At 47.4% G+C, this 22,778-nt stretch overlaps 1 protein-coding gene across 3 annotated transcripts in view; it reads left to right on the forward strand.

The window, feature by feature from the left end:
• Positions 1-22,778, forward strand: part of DppIII (dipeptidyl peptidase 3) — a 99,820-nt gene that overhangs the window by 56,623 nt on the left and 20,419 nt on the right. For all 3 annotated transcript variants that reach the window (XM_065429059.2, XM_070538450.1, XM_070538451.1), the window contains 6 exons: positions 4,891-5,012; positions 7,225-7,355; positions 12,438-12,496; positions 15,645-15,839; positions 20,165-20,271; positions 21,529-21,702. In XM_065429059.2, the coding sequence (XP_065285131.1) occupies positions 4,891-5,012; positions 7,225-7,355; positions 12,438-12,496; positions 15,645-15,839; positions 20,165-20,271; positions 21,529-21,702 (788 nt within the window). The remainder of the gene's footprint in view (positions 1-4,890; positions 5,013-7,224; positions 7,356-12,437; positions 12,497-15,644; positions 15,840-20,164; positions 20,272-21,528; positions 21,703-22,778) is intronic.

Genomic DNA, 22,778 nt, shown 5'->3' on the forward strand with positions numbered 1-22,778 from the left:
GTACAGGCGGCACCTCCTCGAGTGCATGATTTTGTGTATGGATAGCTCCACAAAGTATGAGGTGAGCCTGCTTAGTGCCATCCACATGTTGGCGTGAGCATGGGATTGTGTGAAGCAAGAAACAATCGCAAACTGCTTCAGGGCTTGCGCTTTTGTGGCAGCTTCTTCGGAGGATGCCTCTGAAATTTCAGCGGAGGAAGCGTCAACAAGTGAGCTTGACGGCACTGATTTTGGTGATGCTCTCTGGGACGTCAATTTTGAAGATTACGTCGCCGTAGACAAGGCGGTCGAAACGTGCGGTGCTCTGACGGATAGCGAAATTGTAGAGATTTTTCGGCCCCAGGAAGCGACCCAGGAAAGCGACGATGACGTTGAAGGCAAGCCGCAACCTAAGGCTGCCGATGTAGCTGCGGGCCTTGCTCTCGCGGAGCACTTCTTTGCCGCTGAAAGTAATACGGAAGAAGCGTTCCGCCACATCTACATCTACAGCCTGCAGAACTTGCTTTCAGCTGCGCGATTCGGCAAGAAGAAGCAAAGCAAGATGACCGACTATTTTTCTTAGAGAAAATACTTGATTTTGCCACAAATAAAGTGTTGTTTTTTGTGTTTTGTGCTTAATTGGAAGTTCGTTTAATTCGTAGTTTTTTGCGGTCCCCGTGAACTTCGTATTAACGAGAGTCGACTGTAGTATAATTCCAGCTTAAATATAGTTTTAATGAATACCCCGTCCTGTTGCCATTGAACCTAATGTATTGGCTGACCACTTAAGCCATAGACGCTTAACGCATGCCAAACCAGGGTGTATACCAATTGGGAAAACAGTGAATCCTCAGGGATTTTGAATAGTCTGGAAATACTCAGATAAAACTCGGGGATCTTGTGGTTCTGTCGGAGAAAACTAGCTGTTATTGTATTGAAAGGGGACGAAAGTCGCCCTAATGCTGGCTCGAGTAAAAGAGAGGAATCATAACGAATTGTCTTGACGCCGTGTCGGCGATTGGAGGAGATGCCAGTGTACAGTCAGCTACTGATTTTCCTGGTGCCCTATATTTTAGACGTGCCTGATAATACGGATGGCTTAGCAGCACCACCACGTAACCCATAGAGTCAATGTATAAGAACGTCCAAAATTTCGGGCAAAAGAACCCTTCAACGTCCGATTTTCCAGACGTTTTGCTGCAACTGCAGGTCCGAAACTGGAATAATCAAAGCAAACACCTCCGTTTTGGTTATCTTGCCTCCTTGAACCAGCGCTGTCGCCCGTAGATCCGCTGGAAGCCATAGCCACCACCGCGGCAATGCGAGGCCTAGCTGCTTCGACATTTGCTATTAAGGTTCTTGCCTTTGGGTGCCGTGGTTTTCATTGAAAGAATTGCCGCTGTCAGCAATATCACCGACTCCGCTTCTGTAACCCTCGCGGTTGGCTTCGAAGTTTAGAAAGCACGATGCGTTGCATAATGCCAGTTCCCAAAAGGCAGCTTCGTCTCAGCACAACAATGTTACGCGGTGAAGCATAACTGAAATGTTGTGGTGAAGCTTAACAAGTGTGGGAAGGGGCAATTGTCGCGGGACAGAGTACGTATTCTCTAATTATACACGCGTGCACCCGCCATCTCCTGTCGCAGTACGAGCGCCGATATGCCTAATAAGTGTACTGGCAGGCCTTCAGAGCTTTTTCGGCCGTGCCTGTGGCGATTTGAGCACTTAAGGGCAGTAAAAGACATGCATTCATTTTATTTATTTAACTGCCCGACCTTTCAGAAGTTTTAGCGGCCCCTAGGGAGTCCAAAAGACCGGAAGTTCACTGTACAAGTGACCAAGATGATGCTTCAAATTGTCTGTGGGGCGAACGCGTGGCAGAATGAGGATGAGAACAGAAAGGACTGTCGCCTTAAGGAATGAATGGGTAATGAACTGTGCTGCTTCTTGTTTGAAGGAGCTTGAGCACAAAAGGCAAAGTGTTGGCTGACGCCGAGATGCAGGTGAGCCTCATCCAAACCAAAAAAATTGGAGGACGCTTAAGCTTCGCTTCAAGAGTGGAACGCGATAGCGTTATCGCACCCCATTCGCACCGCCTACTCAAACGTGCTACGCCAGCCAAACGTGATCGGCACAGATGGCCGGGCCCCGACGCACCATGAAGGCAGACGTGATCATGGGGCGAGTGGCGCGCCACGTGTCGGGGCAGCGCCGTACATTGCGAGGAGGAGGTCTTCTGTGTTTGCCGCAAGATGGCTCTGCATGTGCGCAGAGGGCAGAAGAAATGTAGCGGTAACGTACTTCGCTACTCGTGAAACTGCGACTTCTGTAGGTTGCATGGTCATAATTACTGATATACACCGCAGTATAACTTTCTACGGCACGTTTCTAAGGCAACACCACATTCACTAGAGGCGGTTTTGTCCCGTTTTGAAGAAACGAACTTGTGGCTGAGTGGTAGCGTCTCCGTCTCACACTCCGGAGACCCTGGTTCAATTCCCACCAGCCCATCTGGCAAGATGTTTTTTATTTATGAAGTGCCTTCTGGGATTTATCGCTCACAGCCAACGCCGCCGATGACACCAGCTTTTCTGCCACACGAGCTCCTTAACGCTGTCACGTTAATAAACTCTTAAGCAGTGAAACGCAAAACTGAGGCATCATGTGCGGGCTGAGAGTATGTCAGGACAGTTGAGGTTGACCTTCCAGCTGCCGAGAGAATCTCACTTGTGAGAAAGCTCGGGCCTAATATCAATGAGCTTGCTATCAGTTGATAGAAACAGCTCATTTTCGAAAATATTTGCTTCTGTATGCACCCCTTTTTATTCGTATTTGAAAATGTTCAACTTGATTTGCACTGGGCTTTACCTTTTCTTTTTTTCGAGGATATCTTATTCATTGTTTTGCTAACCCCTCCCTTCAGTTTCTATTTTGGATAAAATAAACACTACTCCTTACTATTCAGGCTGGATTAGCTTGTTTGCTTTTTAACATGCTTACTAGAGAGTGACGGCATTGGGCGACATAGTGTCAGCCTGTCTTGTCATAAAACAAAGTTCTCTGTAACTCGGAATTTTGCAAAGGCATTCAAAAAAACCTGGAAAACTCGGGTAATCTGAAAATGTCAACTTGGTCGACACCCTGCAAACGGTTTGTGCATATGACATGGCCCATCATGAGGGCATTTGCAGAGAAATGTGGCCTGATAGAGAAACTGGCTGGTGGCCTTGCTGAGTTTAAGAACGCCGTCATCGCTGCGAGGTCACCACGGCAGCAAGTGAAGATCACCGATAATTTGCTTCCTGTTTACAAATGAAACTTGTGTGTGTGTGTGCTTGAGTGAAATTGACATGTTTTCTTGTCTGGTAAGTCTGTAGCTGCTCATCTACCATTGTTAGTTAATTAGTACATCACTTAATGTGTACTTGATCCATGTTCCCTGCCAACTATATATTAATGAGGTTTTCCTGTGTCACAATTTCCAAACACAATTGGCATGAAGTTATTCCACCAAACACTTCTGTTGAAATTTTCACTTCTCGATATGTCAATCTTTGTGTAGTGTGGGGTGAAACGGCATACTTGTGGTTTGAGCTGAGGATTGCCTGGAATTATCCCTTTCAACCCTAGCATGCAGCCAGGAACTAAGCTAAGAGCACTCTTCACTTGTACTTGGGATATGTACTATGTTAAGCCCTGTTCTGCAAATTACACCAAAGCCACATGAAAACTGCCAAAGCTTTATTGTGGTTTCGGCATTTCGCAATCTCCTTTGGGCAGTGGTACACTGGCATATGTCTATGTACATTGGCAGCCGTTGCATCGACTTGGTTTGTAGCCCTGGAAGGGCACTATTATTCAGTCCTTTCATTGCGATAGCAATTTTATAGCTATCGCGCAGTTGCCTGGCCATATTTTGAGAGCAATCTGCATTGGGGGCAGAGTCTAGGTACATCGGCGGCTCGTTGCTTTGTGCATGCTGTGTGTTCTCGGTGCTCCTTTTCCGTTGCAAGTGATAGACAGCAGGAATGTCTTTTCACTCGCTGTTGCTGCCGCGTTTCCTCATGCCAGCATTTGACAGAGAGTTTCCGCGGTCGTTGTGCGAGATGTGTTCATGTTTACTTGTGTGTGCGTGACACCATGTTTGTAATTCAGTTAGTGTGCCTGTGTTTATGAATTTATACGACCGATAAAACTGCTATCCTTACTTCGTACAGCTGTCCGCTAATTGGCTATTGCAATCGATGCTTCGCCTTTCGGGCGAAACTGCAACTTTTTGCTTTCCTCATTAACTTGTAGCTTAACTGTGAAACTGTGGCAGAAGTTGGGTACTTTGCGGTCATCTGCTAACTCAACCTAAGCCAACCTAACACCAGTGCATCAACAGCCACCTTTTAATTGGCAAATGATGGTGCCAGAGCCTGCCGCCACCTGCTTGCTCGGTTATAGTTATTCTGTTCTTGCTTTCAGCAGTGTCAGTCGCACATATTTTGTCTAACCATTCACACTTTCTTATTGTAGACCTAGGCCTCCTAGCATCATGACCCAGATGACATTTTTCATTAAGCAGTCAGCTTGATGAGTTGGCACCAAACGAAGGGCTGTTGAGGAAGAACGTCATGGTCGCTGTTAGGCATGTTAGGCTCCAATGAATATAAGTAAAAACTAAAAGCAATGAAGCACGCATGTTCCTGGGGGGGGGGGGGGTTAGCTTTGTTTTTGATGTTGGGTTTTCACAAATGTTTCATCATAAACAAGACCCTCGTGAGGGAGCTTACATGTCTCATCACCTTTAGTCTTTGTTTGTACTTCCTGTGATGGGCATCTTCCTAGACTGCTGTTGCCACAATTCTTTTTGCTGACGAGACAAGTTTTTGTTGAACCCTAGGCTTTTGTGCTACTTTTGCACAGAGGACAAGGAAAGCGCAAAGTTACTGGTGTGTGATGTGGTGGACAATAGCCGGGTCACCTTCACTCGGGGCGACTACTCTCCACTGCTCAAGCTCACCGTGGACAACCTTCGGCGTGCTCAGGTACGTGGCAATGACTATGAGATGTTTTCACGTACCGTAAAAACCTGCATATAATACGAACCCACATGTAGTACGAGGTGAAATTTTTGGGATGCAAAATGGAAAAAATAAGTTTTATCCACGCATAATACAAGTTAGGAAAACTCGAGGAAAACATTTACGTAAGTTGCACTCCGCACTTCAATCGCTGTCTTCCTCAGCTGCGCCCTCTTCGGATAGTTCCTTGTCGGACGTATCTTCCCAGAGGTACTCATGCTCTGTGCCATCGCGCGCATTCGAGATGCTGCACTTCTTGAATGCGCGACGCACAAGGTCCTCTGGTATGCTGGCTCATGCGTCCACAAGCCGCTTGCACAGCATGGGTGCCGATGCCTGCTTCAGCTGCCCGGTCAGCGTCACTGCAGGTTCACCTGAGCGCATCCAATCTGTGTAACACTGTTTCACCGTGTCCTTGAACGGCTTGTTCAAGCAAACATCTAAAGGCTGCAGCTGAGGCGTCATCCCACTTGGGAAAACGACGAGTTCAGTGCCAAATTCGTGCAACACCCGCTTCACTGAGTCGGCCAAATGGCAACGAAATCGTCCAGCATAAAGATGGATGAAAACAACAACAGTGCGCCGGGCCACCTACACCAGACGGGACTTTATCCAGTCGAGCACAAGATTCTCGTTCATCCAGCCTTTCTCATGGCATCTCACGACCACATTTTTTGGCAGCTCCTCACCTTCAGGCACTGTCTTCTGCTTGAAGACGACATAGGGTGGGAGCTTGCGTCCATCTGCTGTGCACGACAACATGACGGTAACTCGTTTTCTCGTTGCTAGTGGACCGGAGATAACTTGTTTAGAGCTCTTTTTGTGCATGGTGAGGGGTGATGGCATGTCCAAATAAAGCGGCGTTTAGTCAGCATTGCCGATTTGCCCTAGCTGGAAGTTCTTGGACTTGTGCTGCGAAATAATGTGGCACTGGAAAGCCACAAGCAGCTCTTCAAACGATTTGGGCAGCCTTTGTGAAAACGAAGTTCGGCGGCGTAATGAAAATCCAGCACAGCAGATGTAGTGATAAATCCGGTGCTTGCTCACTTTGAAGGCGGCGTTCGGTAGCCCTTTGTCTCTTGCAAGCACTTTGCATGCAACGTCTGAAAAAAATGAATGCATGTGCCCCCAAGAGTTCAAATCGCTATAGGCACGTCTGAAATAGCTCTGAATGCCTGGCGATAAACTTCGTAGACGTATCGGTGCTCGTACTGTGGCAGGAGACGGTGGATCCACGCACGTGGAATTAAAGAATATATATTGTGTCCAGTGACAGTTGCCCTTTTCCACTCTTGGTACGCTTCGTCCCACAAAACCGCTGTGCTGCAGCGAAGCTGACTTTGGGGACGGACATTATAGTCATGCTTTTCATGCGTCAAAGCCACCGGTGAGGTTTACAAAGGCAGAGTTGGTGCCATTGCTAACAGCAGGGAATTCTTTCAATCAAAAACACAGCACTGAACAGCAGCAGGCTTCGCAGTGAACGTCAGAGCAGCTAGGCCTAGTGTTGTCGTGGTGGCGGCTATGGCTGCCTGTAGATTGGTGTGTGAGAGCTCAAGTGCAAGGCTGCAGGATAATCAGGATGGCAGCTGTAGTCACGTCGATTAATGCCGTTTCGGACCTGCGGTCTTGACAAAAAGTTCGGAATATTGGACGGCAAAAAGTTCTTGCATCTGAAATTTAACTTTCGTATACATTAGCTCAAGGGGTACGTGATGGTACCGTGAAGAGGTCTGAATTATTGGACATGTCCGAAAAGTCTGGCATTGACGGAGTCATAAGGGTGCTTGCTTCTAGCAATTTTATTAAGATGAGCTTGTGAAGCAGGCAATATCGTCAGCAGCAAAGGTGCTGAAAAAAGTTATTGTAGAAAGCAAGTTTTTTTTCACGTGTACGTTTTGTCTTAGGTAAAGTGTGTATGTATCCAAGAAGATGTGGGTACTGAGAGTGAACTTTGAAGAAAAAAAAAAAGATGTGCTTGCTATCCCCTTTTTTTCCATTCCCTCATGCAGGATTTCATGTCCACAGGACCTTTACGAATCATAGAGTTCACAGGTTGGCAAGTGTGAGAGTGGGTTTGGTTAAGATGGGAGAGGGGCAGTTAGAGGCCTCTGAGAAAGACATTTGTCCTGCAGTGGAGTAGACTGGTGGTGATGTCATCATGATGATTGTGCAGGAGAATGCGGCTGACGACACCCAGCGGCAGATGCTGGGCAAGTACATTGAGAGCTTCACGGTGGGCAGCCTGGATGCCCACAAGGACGGCTCCCGCTTCTGGATTCGTGACAAGGGGCCCAACGTAGAGTCGTGAGTGTCACTTATGGTGGTTCGACATGCAACAAGGGGCCCACTTGCCACCACGTTGTGGGCAGTTCTGCGTGGTGTCTTGAGGGTGTTATGTTGTATTGTTGCTGGAGCAAGTCAGACACAGAACCAGCCGAGTTCAAAGCAGAAGTGGAACTGTGTTTATTCAGAATGTACAGATTCGGGACGTGTTACATAGGTGGGTTATTTGAAAGACATTGCACATATTGCAGGAGAACAGGAAGCGATGTGCACGCACCCGTCTTTTTAATGAGAATCGGCTTTCTAGCTCACAAATGTGTTGTTTACATCAAGCAGGTTCGAAAGTGATCGCAAGTTAGAAAATTTTAAGCAACGTTTACTATATTTATGCGCCGCCACTTCTCAAACTACTCTCGGACGACTTTCTGTGGCTATGAAGGGAAAGCTATGGGCGTGTGGCTGCTGCCCATGTGATACCGTGCCATGTAGTCTGGCAGCGTTTGACAGCGCTTTTTGTTGCTCGCAAGAGATGCTGAATCGACACCGGTTCCGCATTCGAAGGTTTTGCGTTGTCCCAGACACGGAAAGGAAAAGCCTCAAAATACGCTTACTTTTACACTCGGTGGTGTGTTCTGCCTTATTTAGCTGTTGCTAATAAGGTGTCTATGTTTTCACTTCCCCAGCCTAAACTAACGTGGATTAAAACCTGGGACTCTTTTCAGAAGCGCTCTCACTTGTGTGCACTTCACCTCTGTAGCTTTTGCTTCATAGCTGCAGAACGTTGTCCGTGAGTATAGGGCATCGCGCAAGAGGCTTGATCACTCTTCCAGAATCAGTAGTTCGAGGTGTACCTGGCTGATGTTGAATCTGCTGAGCTGCAACTGGTGAACACCCTTGACTGTACGCCAATGTATTTGGCTCACAATGTCGTAGTCTTCTCATGAGGTAATAGTCTGTTCCACAGCTCTTGGTTGTGGATGGATGCAGTTTCTGAAGAAGATGCCTCTGGTGCCTGTCTTTACAGCGTATCCGCGAGGTTCTGGACCGACGTTGGCTGCGGTGGCTTTTTACCAATTTTGATGATTGTGGCGAAGCCACACATGCTGGCCTAGAATTGATGGCAGGAGATTTTTGTGGCAGTCTCCATGTTTGTGCTGCTGCTGCTTTTGCATTTGTTGGAATAGCGCATGGGGAGGTGCAGCTGGGAATCCTGGTTTCAGGACACTTGGCAGGGTAGGTAGGAATGTATGCTTGTTTCTACCCGTTAGGAGCTCAGCTGGGGGTTGTCCTATGATTGCGTTAAGGAGCACTACTGCGAAGTCGTTCCCTTCCTCTGTTGCCTTTTTTTGTCTTCATTGAATTGGCTGTTTGGATGGTCCTCTCCGCTTGACCATTCTCGTTCGATGGAAATGGTGTGGTTTCAGTGGTCTTTGCTTTTCCTGGATCTGGATTGATCTCTTGAGGTGTGAGTTGACACAGGTACGTGGCTGCTGGCAAACTTAGCTGGAGCTGGTCCATGTTGAAGTTAAGGTTTTTGGCGCGTGCTACTTTTAGCAATTTCGATGACTCCTGCCTGACCTTCAAGGTTTTGTGATGCCACTAGAATGTCACGAAGCAGGGCTTGACGGTGAGTTGCCATTCGAAGACCCTCTCACTGGCTTGCTGGAAGAGCTCGGGAGACAGTTAGACGCTGCCAAATTTTTTGTTGATGACAACAATTGGATGGACCTGCTCGGAAGGCTCTGTGTCTTGTGTGATGATTACACTGTTTAATTCGTTGTGGTTCGACGTAATAGCTCTGCGGAAACCCGCAAGGTTGAGGGAAGTAATTAATAAAGGGAAAATGAGCCATCCACCCAATCGTAGCAATTGCTGCAAAGGAAACCCATATGGTTTCTCGAAAGAGAAGCCTCGCAGTTGAAGAGAAATTAGTTGAAGTTGAAGAAAAAACTCATAAGGCTCATGGGGCACGTCGTCTGCTCCGCACTTTCAGTTCAATAGATGATGGTTCTGGCGCATGATTTTGCATTTGCGGGGCCAGTCGCGCTTGCTCTCTCTGTATCTTTATCACAAGGCATTGCCGACACTGCTAGTTTCTAGAGCTTCTGATGGTCGCATTGATGACTTACCATGAAATCAAAGCACACCGTAAAAGCCGGACTATAGGTCGGACCAGAATACAGTCAACGACCAATTTTTCGGACCCTCTAGGGAATGTAAAAACGTCCGAAAATTCAGGCAGTCCGAAAAAATGAATGCATGCAAAAAAACTCACCTTTTTTTTTTTTTTCTCGGATCTAGAGGTAACAGGCGAAGTACCAGGCTTCTGAAACCCTGGCAAAGCATCAATGAAGGTGCTATAAAAAGAGGCATTCAAAAACTCTGTATGCAGCCGACTGCCGGTTTAATATGTACGTGTGCATCGTTGGGCAGCCACTGTTATTGCAGCAGTGGCTTGAAGAACTTGTTGATTGTTGTTTGGGCGGCGTTCCGGTTGCATGCGATCATATTCGCCTCGATCTGGGCAAGGGTTATGTCAGCACTGTACACCAATGAAAGAGTCAACATTGCTCGCGTCAACTTGGCGCTTGTAGGTGGCACAGGCATTGGCTCCTCATTTTCAACATCGGAGTCTAAATCCCCCACAACCTGACGGACTATTCCCTTGTCAGTCAGTTCTGCGCAGAAGTTGAGCTCGTTTTCAGCGTCAACAAACTGTTCAAAAGTTATTTCCATGGGTACGGTACTGCTTTCCGCACTTCGATGCCATTGGCGAGCACGACGAAGACGGAGTTGGGGCCATCGAAGACGGCAAGCTGGGCGAGTTGGTGATTGAACATGTTCCTGTGGGTGGGCAGCGCAACCCGGACGAAGGACGAAAGGAAGAACACAACACGAGCGCAGTGTTGAGTGCAGTGTCCGGGTTGCGCTGCCCACCCACAGGAACATGGCCATCGAAGGCAAGCGAAATCCTCAAGTTGCGAACAGTCGAGTTCACTGACGAGCGTCGAAGCACCTAGGCCTAGCGTCGCAGAGCACACTTGACGTAACAGCACAACCACACACAACGCTAGCCTACACGTGGCCTGCGCGAACAAATGAAATAGCGCCGCTCCGGAAACTCCGCCGGAGGCGGAAGTGCAGCCATTTGCGGTGATGAACATAGCCAGCATGGCCAGACCAAATCGGTGCGTGACGGCTAGATTCGGCTAGTTGTAGTTCGAAGCGATGATATGCTTCGGCTGCAAGTCGATTTCCTTCGCAAGGGCGCTGTGCGAGGAGCCAAAGGACCTTCCATCGCGTCAAAAAGTCGATTTCCTTCGCAAGGGTGCTGCGCGAGAAGCCAAAGGACCTTCCGTCGCGTCAAAAAGTCCGGAAAATTGGACGGCGGGGGGTTCGAGCGTCCGAAACTTCAGATGTCCTTATACATTGATTCCATGGGGCTCGTGGCGGTGCCGCGAAGACATCCGAAATATCAGGCATGTCCGAAAATTTGGACGTCCGAAAATTCAGTCGTTGACTGTATAGGTCAATCCCCCAACTAACGAATTCTAAAAATGAAAAAAATATTTTTCAATGGCAGAAGTACCGAAAGACACCCTTACCTTGAAACAAATGCGACTCATGCACAATAGTGACCATATTTATTTAAATGCTGTTCACATGTGCACCCGACCAATTTTTAACAGTATCGCACGACCATTGACCCGCGTGCTTGTCAGCACCTTATTAACGGCGCTGAGCGGCGAAACAGACGAGATACGAGCATGTGTACACGTGCGCTTACTTTCGCTATTTCGCCGCTCTGTGCCGTGATAAGGTGCTGACAAACACGCGGGTCGATGGTTGCGCGATACTGTTAAAAATTGGCCGGGTGTACAGGACACAGAAGGGCATGAACTGCGCAAGCGCTACTCCGAATCAGAGCAACGTCTTTGATCAGAGTCGTCCGAACTAGAGTCGGATGATGAGTGCTTCTCGCTGCCCAGTCCAGAGGCATGCGCGATCTCTGCCGCTTTTAAACGTATGCATTCAGCAGTCACAGGCAGCAATCTTACATGCAGCTCCTGGATGAACTCTGCAACCTTGTCTTCCAGTTCTGCAGTCCGCCCACGGAATGACGTTTTCTGTTGGTTTGCTACTTCTGCCTCCGCCAGTACCGAATGCTCTTTTCGGATACTCCAAATTTGTTTGCGGTGTGTTTGCGGTGTGCCGGTATTGCTCATGGTGCGTGTCACCCGGAGAACTTACCCGTATGGCTTGAATGACAGGTGCGGCTAGCGTGTGTATAAAAACAAACGAAATGGCGGAACGACATTTCCCGATGTGGCGTGGCGAAGTATTGGTGTAGAGAGTACAGTCGCTGATGCCCTTAAAAACAAATTAAAACTTCCATTATGTGGCATATATCCCAAGACAAAAAAAAATAATTATGCTAAAATTTGTAAATGAACCAGTTACGACGATTTTACTAGTGTGGTTTTCTGCGGAACTGTTGCTACCTGGGAACGAGGGTACTTCATCCAACCGTAATGGTCATTGCCGAACTCCCTTTGCCCAAAATCTCCATTTAACTTCCTTGGCTCAAGGGAGACCGTGTGACACGGAGCGCAACTCCATTGGCGTAATGACGAAGGAGTTCAGTGGAGTTCGCAGGTGCCCGTGTGACAGGTATTACTGAGAGCTTGCTGCATTGTTGCTTACAATGTTACGAGACTCTAGGGCATATGCAGCATCATTTTTCTTGCTTAAAATTTGTAAGCAGTAAATTTGCATGAACGTTTTCTGATACTCGATTAAAATCTACTGTTTGGTATTCACACGCCCCTACTGAAAAGGGGAAACAATTCAGCAGTGTCACTATTGGCATGTTTCAGAACCACAGCACCAGGCAGCACAGGATTTCAGCTTGTAGTTATCGATTGCTGGTTGTAATTGTTTTTCTGGATGATTGTACCAACTGTCCATGTAGTTTACTATCCGTTTGCTGTTTCATTTTACCCTGTGGACACTGTGAGCCCCCTGAGGACATGGTTTAACTGTCACACACATTGGGGTATAGTCCATATGCATGTCATTTTCTTTTCTCATTTTCTTCTGCAGGTACATAGGATTCATAGAGACATACAGGGATCCAGCTGGCATTCGCGGTGAATTTGAAGGTGGGCACAGGATTTTATTTCAAGTTGACTCTTGTGGTGTTTTTAAACAAAGCCAGAATTGTTGGGCTTAGTTCAAGTGACGGAGAAAGAAGTATTTGAGGAGAGGAGTCTGCTAGGCCACGACAGTGCGCGTGGGCAGCCCGATTAAGTCACGGTTGGGTGAGGAGGAAATGCAATTTTCGCCGCAGCACGACAGACGACGCGTCAGGCGCGTTACCATCGTTTACGTGTTTTTTTGTGGACTCGATGCACAAAAATCGTGATAGCATCTCATATATTGTAAGTTTTCCCAGATTTCATTCTGTAATGTTAATAAATGGAAGTGGCAGACATTTTAGCAGCAGCTATTAATGAATACTGTCCTAATTACATGCCGTACTGCGCTTGAAACAAGCTATAGTAGTAATCCCGGAGCCGACGACGTCTGCCGACGCTGCTACAGTTAACTCGGTCGCATGTTGTGTGAGTGCATGCGTAGGTGACCTTCGGAGGAAAAGCTCCCAGCTTGGGCATGCATGCTGTTGCGGTTGCGATCTGCAGGCTTTCCATTTTATTAGAGCTCTTGAGGGCTTCTGCATTGCACCAGCGGTGCTGGCTTCTCAGACTTTTGCATGCACTTTCCACATTGCAACAAAGGCGAGCGCTTTCAATCCGTGCTTTTCTAGGACGAGGTCGAAAAATGTTGTGTCACACTACAGCAATGGCTACGCATCCTTCAGGAAAACCGTAATTACGTCCAGAGTTCCGATTGACCCGGTATAGTTGGAATTGTGGGCCCACGCATGATAGCGACATAGAGAGGCGGCGGTATTATGGCGAGCTTGGTGGAGAAGTCCTTCTAGACAAACCTAAATGGTCTGTCCCGTTACCAGACACCTTGCCCTCAATATTTCTACACTGTGCCAGCTACTTGTCTTCTGTTCGCAAAAACAGAAAGCCAACTGGATCTGTCGTGTGCACAAAGCATGCTAAAATGGAGACTTTGGTTGTTGAAGATATGAACATACACATTGCTTGGGTGAGATAAGTGAGACGGTGTGTCCTGTCACCTCCGACGTTTGCCATTGCTTTCAATCTTGCATTTTAAAAACGTACATTATAGATTTGGCGATCTAAAAAAGTACATCACACAGGTAATTCCTCTGTATGTGATGAATTTCTGTTGTTAATTTCAAGTTAATGTTAATTTAAGCTGTAAGAAACACGCCTATTTGTGCCTAAAGTGCCAGTGGCGAATCGCCACCAAACGACCTTGAACCAGCGCAATCTCTTTCGCTGCGCGTGTTACGGCTAGCGATACGGCTAGCGCGCCGAAGCTAATTTCATGCGCAAACTGTGCTTCTCCCTTCTGGCGTCGAGTCAGTGCACCAGAAAATGTCACCGAAATGCGCCCTGATTGGCTTCCCGAGTTACAGCCCTCGAGCGCCCTCTCTGACTGAGCTCTCTACCCCTGAGCGCTTCATTGCCGCGGCAGATGCTTGCAGGCTTGTAACAAGGTGGTTACGTGTGATCTTTGCTCCCACATCTTCTCGATCTTGTGCTTGGTGGACCGCCACCCAGTCAGCCCGAGTGCAGCAGGCGCGCATACTTGATTGGTGTTGTGGTGAACCTTTGCCCGTCAGTGCTGTGACTGTTGCACCGTGGTGTATCTTGGGTGAATAAACCCGTGTCTGTTGGTGATCTGACTCCGGAGCCTCCTCCGTGCCGTGTCGTGTCAGAGAGTCGATGAACCCTGCCGTAGTGCCTCTGTGCTTCGCAGCGTGGAGGAGCATCGCGCCCTTTCCCGACCGTTGCTCGTAGGGTGAACCTTGTGCAAACCTGTCTCCACAAACTGCATATTTTCTTGTAAATGTTCGTGGAGCAATAAAATCATTAAAGAGTAGAATAAATGCCAGAAGTGAAGCTCAGAAGAAAGGCTATTTTCCAACGGAGAAAGTCTGTGTGTGATCTGTTAGTGTTCCCACCACTGGAATAGCCGTAATGTGTTAATCTGCATCAATGAGTGAGTGCCTCTCTTTGCAATGACTGCACGTGGGGCACCATTGAGCTTAGACATTAAGGAAACCTCTTTGCCATTGGCTTGAAACTTGTTTAATTGAAAACCTTCCAGTTAAACTGTTCAGTTCAGAATTGTATATGTATACCTGTCGATGTTTACCATTATTATTGTAAAGTGCTCAATATTTAGAGGTCGTTTGTAGTTGTATTGTCAGTAATAATTTTACAGTTCTTTGATTACGTCCTTTTTAAGGGAAAAATTATTTTGAAGGAATGAAGAGACATTCTGATTAGGTTGTCAGAATGCGATTTTTAAGGTGTGCTTGATTATTATTATTCCAACTTATCCACAGCAGAACGACGCACTCAACAGAACCAGTGTATCATGGCAAAGGAATATTTCGGCAACCCTTATGTGAATATTTAATGACTTCATGCACATTTCTGTTTAGCTGTGGCACACATGATCCTTGCTACAACTCTAAGCTAGATGTGTGCCTGTTCATAGCATCCCTACAGAAAAAGGCCTGTGAATTTTTTAATGAACAGTCAATAGAATGTTTTAGCTTGTCTGTAAATGTAGAACCTCTTGCGGAATGCTGGGCTTCCGGAGCCATGAACAGCAACCGCACTGCTGGTAGCGACATGTGGTGTCGCTTCGCCAAACTACTGCATGTTTGAAACATTTGTGCATTGTGTTTCTCACATTCTTGTCAAGAAAGGACTGAATGCTGATGAATTTGTTCCTACCGATGCTTGACAGCAGTAAAGCAGGATATTCTAGGTCACTACAATAATAGCTTTGTGTCCTCTCTGGTGTCACAACTTTTGTCACAAGAAGCCACCACCATCGTGACTGCTCACTAAACATCTCCTGTAATCTGGCGTTCTGCAAAAGGCAATATGCTTTGTACAAAATGAAACTCTCTAACATGAAGTTTTTATAATTTTTTCAACAAGTTTTTTTATTTGTTCTCGATTGCAGTGTTTTTCACGTTTTTATGATTGGGGGGAGAATGGCAAATGCAAGGTAGATGTGGCTGATGCAAGTGCGGGGTGATCGGGGAGCATTCAGACTTGCCTTTCTTCAGCAGTTGACCGTCTCATACAACGATTGCAGTAAAGTGGAACGTTGGCATACTTCGTGCAGGCTTTGTCGCCATGGTGAACCGGCCGCAGAGCGAGAAGTTTGGCAAGCTGGTGGAACAGGCAGAGTCCTTGCTGCAGCTGCTGCCATGGCCAAAAAGCTTTGAGAAGGACCGCTTCCTGCGGCCCGACTTTACCTCGCTTGACGTCCTCACTTTCGCTGGGAGCGGGATACCCGCGGGCATCAACATTCCAAACTGTGAGTGCACGTCCATGTCCTCTCGTGCATTATTGTGCTTGGGCAGCAGTCTGTTTCTGATCTCTGTCATTGACTGTTCTGTAGTGCTTTGGAAAGAGATGTGTTACCGTATATACTCGTGTAAGGGCCGCACTTTTTCTTCGAAAATTTTGCTAGGTGCGGCCCTTACACGAATCAGGCCGATTTAGTACAGGCAGTACAGGCCAAAGGTCTGTACTGTTTATGCAACAGTAGCAGAGTGCAAGAGTCACAAATGACATGCCAGAAATGTTTTTATTCGGATTCCATTTCGCTGTCCTCGTTCTCGGAGGAGCTCGCCTCGGCGTCCGCGTCTTCCCAGAGACGGTCATCTTCGGTGCCGTTCATGGAGTTCGAAATTCCCGTTACCTTGAAGCTTTTAGCAACTACTTCTACTGACATGGCACGCCACGCATTCAAAATCCATTCACACACCTGTTGGAGCGACGCCCGCTTCAGCCGTCCTGTAGGGGTCTTCTCGTGGACGCCTCCAGCCATCCATTCAGAGTAACATCGGCGAAATTCCACTTTGAATGGTCTGTTGACGCATACGTCGAGCGGCTGCAGCACACTCGTCAGGCCACCGGGAATGACGGCCAAGTCCGTACGAGTTGCGGCAACTCGGTTCTTGACGCGGTCGGTCAAGTGGCCCCTAAAGCTGTCCAAAACAAGGAGGGCTTTCCGTTGTAACAGCCCTCCAGGTCTGTTTGCCCAGACGGTCTTAATCCAGTCAACGACCAGTTCCTCGGACATCCAGCCCTTCTCTTGCGCACGTACGACGATTCCCTGAGGGAACTTCTCTTTTGGGAGAGTCTTCCTTTTAAATACGACGTACGGCGGAAGCCTCCTGCCGTCTGCCGTGATGCACAACATCACAGTGCACCTTTGGCGTTCTGCACCAGTCGTGCGCACAGACACACTTTTCGCACCTTTTAAATCCACTGTGGTGCTTTCCGGTGCATCGAACCACACAGGTGTCTGGTCCGCATTCCCAATTTGGGACAGGTCGTATTCATGCTCCCTCCTGAGAGCATTCACGAAGCGATGAAACTTAATGACGTGGTCTTCGTACTCGCGCGGCAGTTTTTGGCAAATCGTCGTTCGGCGCCGAATAGAAAGCTGGTTACGGTTCATAAACCGCGTAGCCCAGCCCCGACTTGCCTTGAATTGTGCCGGGGGTATTTCCATGTGGCGAGCGATGCTGAGGGCTTTGACGCGTATCATGTCAGTCGATACGGCGTAGCCGTCCCTTCGTGTGTCGACGACGTAGTTGACGAGCTCGCTTTCGAGTTGCGGGTACTTGCACTTTTTCCCGCGAAACGCCTTTCGGCTCCTGTTAGTAGCGGCGAGGGCATCTTTCTGATTCATCCAGTAACGCACGCGCTTCTCATCGACGTCGTACTTTCGTCCAGCTTCCCGCTTCCCGTGCTCCTCGGCATAGTCAATCACTTGCAGCTTAAATGCTGCAGTGAATGATCTCAGATGCCGGCCCATCGTCCGTCACGTGCGCTGGCTTCTGCAGGGTTCACTACAACCAACAAAGTGACACCGACGACACCGATCTGAAGTCGCGCTGCCAACGTATCGACACGATGCTAGGAACGATGCCAACAAAGAGGCCGCACAAGGCAAATATGGCGGCGCGCTGTCAACAGCGTGGTCGGCGCGTCGGCGGAAGTAGAATAAAAGCGGAAAAGCGTGCAGCGCCATCTGGCTGTAAATGAACTAACTACACTTTTCTGGCGGGACATTTTGAACTTTTGTTTTTTTTTTTTCGAAATATCCGCTTTCAAAGTTGGGGTGCGGCCCTTACACGAGGGCGGCCCTTACACGAGTATATACGGTATGTCGTACGGTGGCTCTGAAGGCACACCAAAGGGAAAGCTAGATCAGTTTGTACGAGTCGAGTAATTTATGGTGAACAACTGTCTTTACTTACTTTCCATCCATGCCTCGAAAAACACTTCCTTTTGTTTCCTACTAAAGTTACTAGAGGAGGATCAGACACTGCGTCTGTTCGTCTACCATCGGAATGATTTGCCAAATATGGATTTGTCCAATCTTTGTGCTCATGGCTTCTGTCATTCTTGTAGTTTGGTTTATTACACTTTGTTCGTTGGTTTCCAAGCAACCATGTTTTTCCGAATACATGAAGGCAATAAGTTCCTATGCATCTGCATAATTATTGCAAACTATAGCATTTACGATGGAATATTTTATTGACCGTGATCAACTTTCAAAGTCACAAACTTGCTTTTAAGTTTGAAGTACAAAGTTAGGCAAATCGCTGTACTACCCGTTATTCCCATGCTGGCCTAGCTGCCGTGCATACAGCTCCTATGGACACTAGGGCCACATTTCTGTCCATTGATTTTCCGAGGCAACTCTCGGTCTTGACTTTTTTTCCTTGGAGCACCAAGTCGAGAGCACGCCAGACCAAGTCGGGGCGAAGGTCTCGGCTTCCTTACTGAAGGAATGGAAATGAATTGCAGCAATCGCACCTTGTTGCGCTCTGCCAACACGAGGCAGTCGTAAATCAGCAACACCCCGAGAGAATTGAACCAATACTGGTAGCTGTTCACTTGTCCATGCTTTGCTGCTGCTGAAAGCTGTGCACTTCAGCAGGCTACTACAGTCAAACCCCGTTACAACGAACAACCACATTAACGAACATTTCAGATTAACGAACTTTTATGAAATCCCGTGCCGACTGCTTATAGTTTCAATGTAAAAATATTTCACTACTACGAACTTCAGAATAACGAACATTTCAGAATAACAATCGTTATTTAATTTCCGTGTCATCTTAATAACACCTCAGTACTACGAACGCATATCCCGAAATGCGAGGATTCTTAGATTTCAGTGTGTCCGTCACGGCAGTCGGAGCTCTAAGCTAGCAGACGACGCAGCGCGAAGAGCGGGCCGCCTTGCAACTTGCTTCCCGCAAAAACCTGAGATGGCGCGGAAGGAGAAAGATGCGGGCGGAGACTCTTTTTTTCCTTCTCCGTTGTGGAGGCAACGACGCACCAGGTTTTCTGAGTGGAGAGGCGGGGAGCAAGGGCTAGTAAAACCTGAGACGGTGCGGCAGAAGAAAAAAAAAAGTAGTAATTAACGCTGAAGTAGGCCTTTTTTTTTTTTCCTGTTGCGAAGGTGACGACGCATCACGTTTTTCTTGCTTGTTTTCTCAGTTGTTCGCGTGCTGTCACCCATATCAGGCTTGTCCATCTTGTTTTTCTTCTGGCTATATTATTGTGTTAGAAGTGCGTGCCGGCGTTTGCGTTGCCATGAGCTCAACAACTCTAACCATGGCGAAGAAGCGAAAGCAGTTTTCTGTGAGCGAGAGAGTAGAGATTCTTCGCGAGATAGAAGACGGGAAGAAACAATCCGTCGTGGCTAAAGAACGTGGAGTGGCGCGGTCGACGATCGCCACGATTCTCAAAGATAAGGAGAAAATCTTTAAGCACCAGCAAGAATCTTGCTGCACGTTACGGCAGCACCCGAAGACCGCGACGAGTCCGTGTCGGCCACAGATGCGTTGGACTGCTTGCGAAAACTCCGCATATTTATAGCCAAAAGCGGCACAGCGACCGAAGGCGTGCATAAGAATGCGGACGGTCTGGAATCGTTCGTGCTGCAGAGTCTGTGCTGCACCCGTCAGAAGACGATCACGGACTATTTCAAATAAATGTGCCTTGTCTGACGATCACGTGTGCATTGTGTGAGAAACGAGTTCAAGGAGGTACCGTTTCAAAGGCAGGTCGCTTGCGTTACTGAAATGCTATTGTTATGGCTAATTTTTGGGCTTTCACTAAAACGACCTTTCAGAATAACGAACATTTTCCCGCGGTCCCCTGAAGTTTGTTGTACCGAGATTTCACTGTAGTGGTTTGAACAGATTTTATGCTTTATTTGCTGCTGATTGACGTTAACTGGAAGAAATTGTGTACTTATGATCACATTTGAAGTGCTAGGCACAGGACTTCTAGAAAGTCGTTCTTCTTCGCTTACTTGCTGGCGTGACTTTTGCTGCTGCAAGGTGCGCCTTAATATGGGTAATTAAAATGGTAGTCTCTGTGCCTCAGGTGATTAGCCTACTCATTAGTGACCTTTCTGAGATTTCCGTGGCTGTCTTGTTGTGTTTAATAGTTGCCCAAGGTCTTTCCTGAAACACCCGGTACATATAGCAGCGGTCGTCAACACAATTTCGTGTCAGCACTTTCGCTCAAAGGTCACCACCTACAAGTTATGTGTTCTTGGTGAATCAAGCTGATAAACTGCAACTACATGCCTTGTCTGCTCTTTAGATGATGACATTCGACAAAATGAGGGCTTCAAGAACGTCTCACTGGGCAATGTCATCAACGCTGACGACAAATCATCCAAGGCCAACTTTATGACAGTGAATGACAATGTAAGCGAAATTTTATGCCTTTATGAGCGTTGGTAACTTGTGCATGCCAGTCTGATGATGTAGCAAAGATGGCTGCATTACTGTTCCTGCTTTCGCTAATTTCACCCTGACGGGACACATGAAACTAATTGAATTATCTGACAGGTTGAATTAAACAAGATGCGTAAAAAACTCCAGAACACACTGCTGATTGATTTGGCAGTATTTGCCTAATTTTAACGTGCCCCCGAATGAAACATGCATCCACTTTCTGTGTGTCCAAAGTTGTAAACTAGTGTATAAATGACATTAAAGCTCCTAAACAAAGTAAAAATCTACATGCACTAAATTTTTTTAGCAAAAAAGGTTGTTGTACAAGGCGGCCAGTTACCTAAAGTCGGCCTCTCTGCAGTACATGTTATACGCCAAAGCATGTGAACGTTGCGAAGGCGGGTTTGGTTTCATGTGCGATTGCATGGCACAGGCTATTTCTGGCCCAATTTTCTTCAAAAAAACAGTGGGCATTAGAATCATGTAAATATCGTAATGATGATAGGTACCATAACGACGTGTTTTTGAGGATAGATTGTGTGTGCTTAAGGCATTCGCTAGACAACGAGCAAAACGTGAACAAGGTGAATGCAGGGGCCAACGTTTCGACAAGTGGCCTTGTCTTCTTCAAGGCGGCGTACGCTTTCCTCGCCGCAGTATATGTAGGTGGGGTTCTTCTAGAGGGGAGAGGGTGTGAGGCGGGCCGCACCCTCCCGCCTCATACCCTCTCCCCTTTAGAAGAACCTCACCCTAGATATACTGCGGCGAGAAAAGCATACGTCGCCTTGAAGAAGACAAGTCCACTTGTCGAAACGTTGGCCCCTGCATTCACCTTGTTCACGTTTTGCTCATCGTCTTGAATTTCCATTTCCCGCATTCCCCATGTTTTTCAAGGCATTTGCTGTCACTCTAAGCTCTGCCAAGATGGATGCTGCTACTAATGGGTCGTTATTGGGATCACCATAGGGTTCAGGCACGTGCGTGCTGTCTGGTGAAATTCGATTTATCTGGTGAAGACCAGTTTTAAGGTTGAAATAACGAAAGTTTTTTTCTTTCGTTATTTTGATAGATCGGATTTAACTGCAGTCGAATTAACGGAAGTCTACTGCATTACACCAGGCCAATACTGTTTATATACTGTTTATCGCCTCAAGTCTCTGTTCTCCCGTGAACATTTTCTCCTTGATGGAGTCTTTCGTACTCTGAAAACATACGTGCCGACTGCAGGAGCTCTTCAACAGGCTGAAAAATCAGGCCTTCGAGGTGCAAGTGGGCCTACACGAGCTTCTCGGCCATGGCAGCGGCAAGCTGCTGGTGCGACACAAGGACGGCACCTTCAACTACGACCACGACAACGTGCGGATGCCCCACGTTGGCTTGGGACCTGACCCCGAAGCCAAGGTAGGGAGTGTGCCGTGGTGCCTGCTGCTGGCGTCGATCAAGTGCAGTATTTCTCAAACTGCAGTCTGTTGAATAGTGCGGTTTGTTTAGAGAGATTAAGGGGGGCTGCCAGGGTTTATAGTAAAGGTGAGGCGGAGATGCTTGAGGCAGACGAGACCTTTATGACAGTATCGGGAGGTTAGGCCTTGCTGTACATGAGATGCTACTTCATGTGGTTAGGGTAAATGATGCAGAAGAAACGAAAATGTAGAACGAGAATGACGAGGAGCATAGAGGAGGAAAAGTACGAAAAAAATTAAATGTACACGAACTCTCAAGTTCGGAACAGAAATACTCAGAAACCTGGTGGAGCTCGAGCAGTCTGAGATGCTCGTTGTTGTTCTCCTATTGCGTAATGTTCTCAGACAGCAACAGGAAATTGAAACAAAATTGAGCCAATGGGCCCGACGCAGGAACACGATGCCTATGATGCCACCAGACCGAAACATGACGCTCACCTCGTGCTTCCTGCAGCCGGAAACGGCAGTGCGTTCGGGTTATCGCCTATTAAAACCGTGCCGCACGCTTCCAACAGCACTATGCCCCATGCGCGGCGAATACTGTTCTCGATTGCAAGCACCTCACGCATTTTCTCTTGTTTACATGGGATGTAGCGGCTGGAAAACTTATGTAATTACAGTTTAGTGAGGTACTGAATGTTAGTGACAAAACATTGCGTTTTCTTGGTATGTATGAAGCAGTAAAAAAGAAGCATAGCGGTATTGGGTCAGTTTTTGTGTTCTCAGTTGCGAATGTTAGTGCCGGGAAATCTTACGTAACTGGATCGCATCAAAAAGCTTCGACTGTACTATCTTTTTTGAGCATGTGGGTTGACTCAGTGGAGCTGTGTGGTGGTAGTAGATTGTTTGAGTGGTTGGGTACGCTTATTCCTTTAGAATATTTGTAATGTGCACTGGCACTCTAGACCTATTCTTGACGCGCAAGGATAGTGTCCGGCCAACAATCATTCAGAATAGTTGTTGACTGCTACAAAATCTGCTCCAAATTCCAATTTTGTTTGATACAAAGTCTGTCCC

This window comes from Dermacentor albipictus, chromosome 5 (assembly GCF_038994185.2).
Source record: "Dermacentor albipictus isolate Rhodes 1998 colony chromosome 5, USDA_Dalb.pri_finalv2, whole genome shotgun sequence".
In the NCBI taxonomy this organism is placed as follows: domain Eukaryota; kingdom Metazoa; phylum Arthropoda; class Arachnida; order Ixodida; family Ixodidae; genus Dermacentor; species Dermacentor albipictus.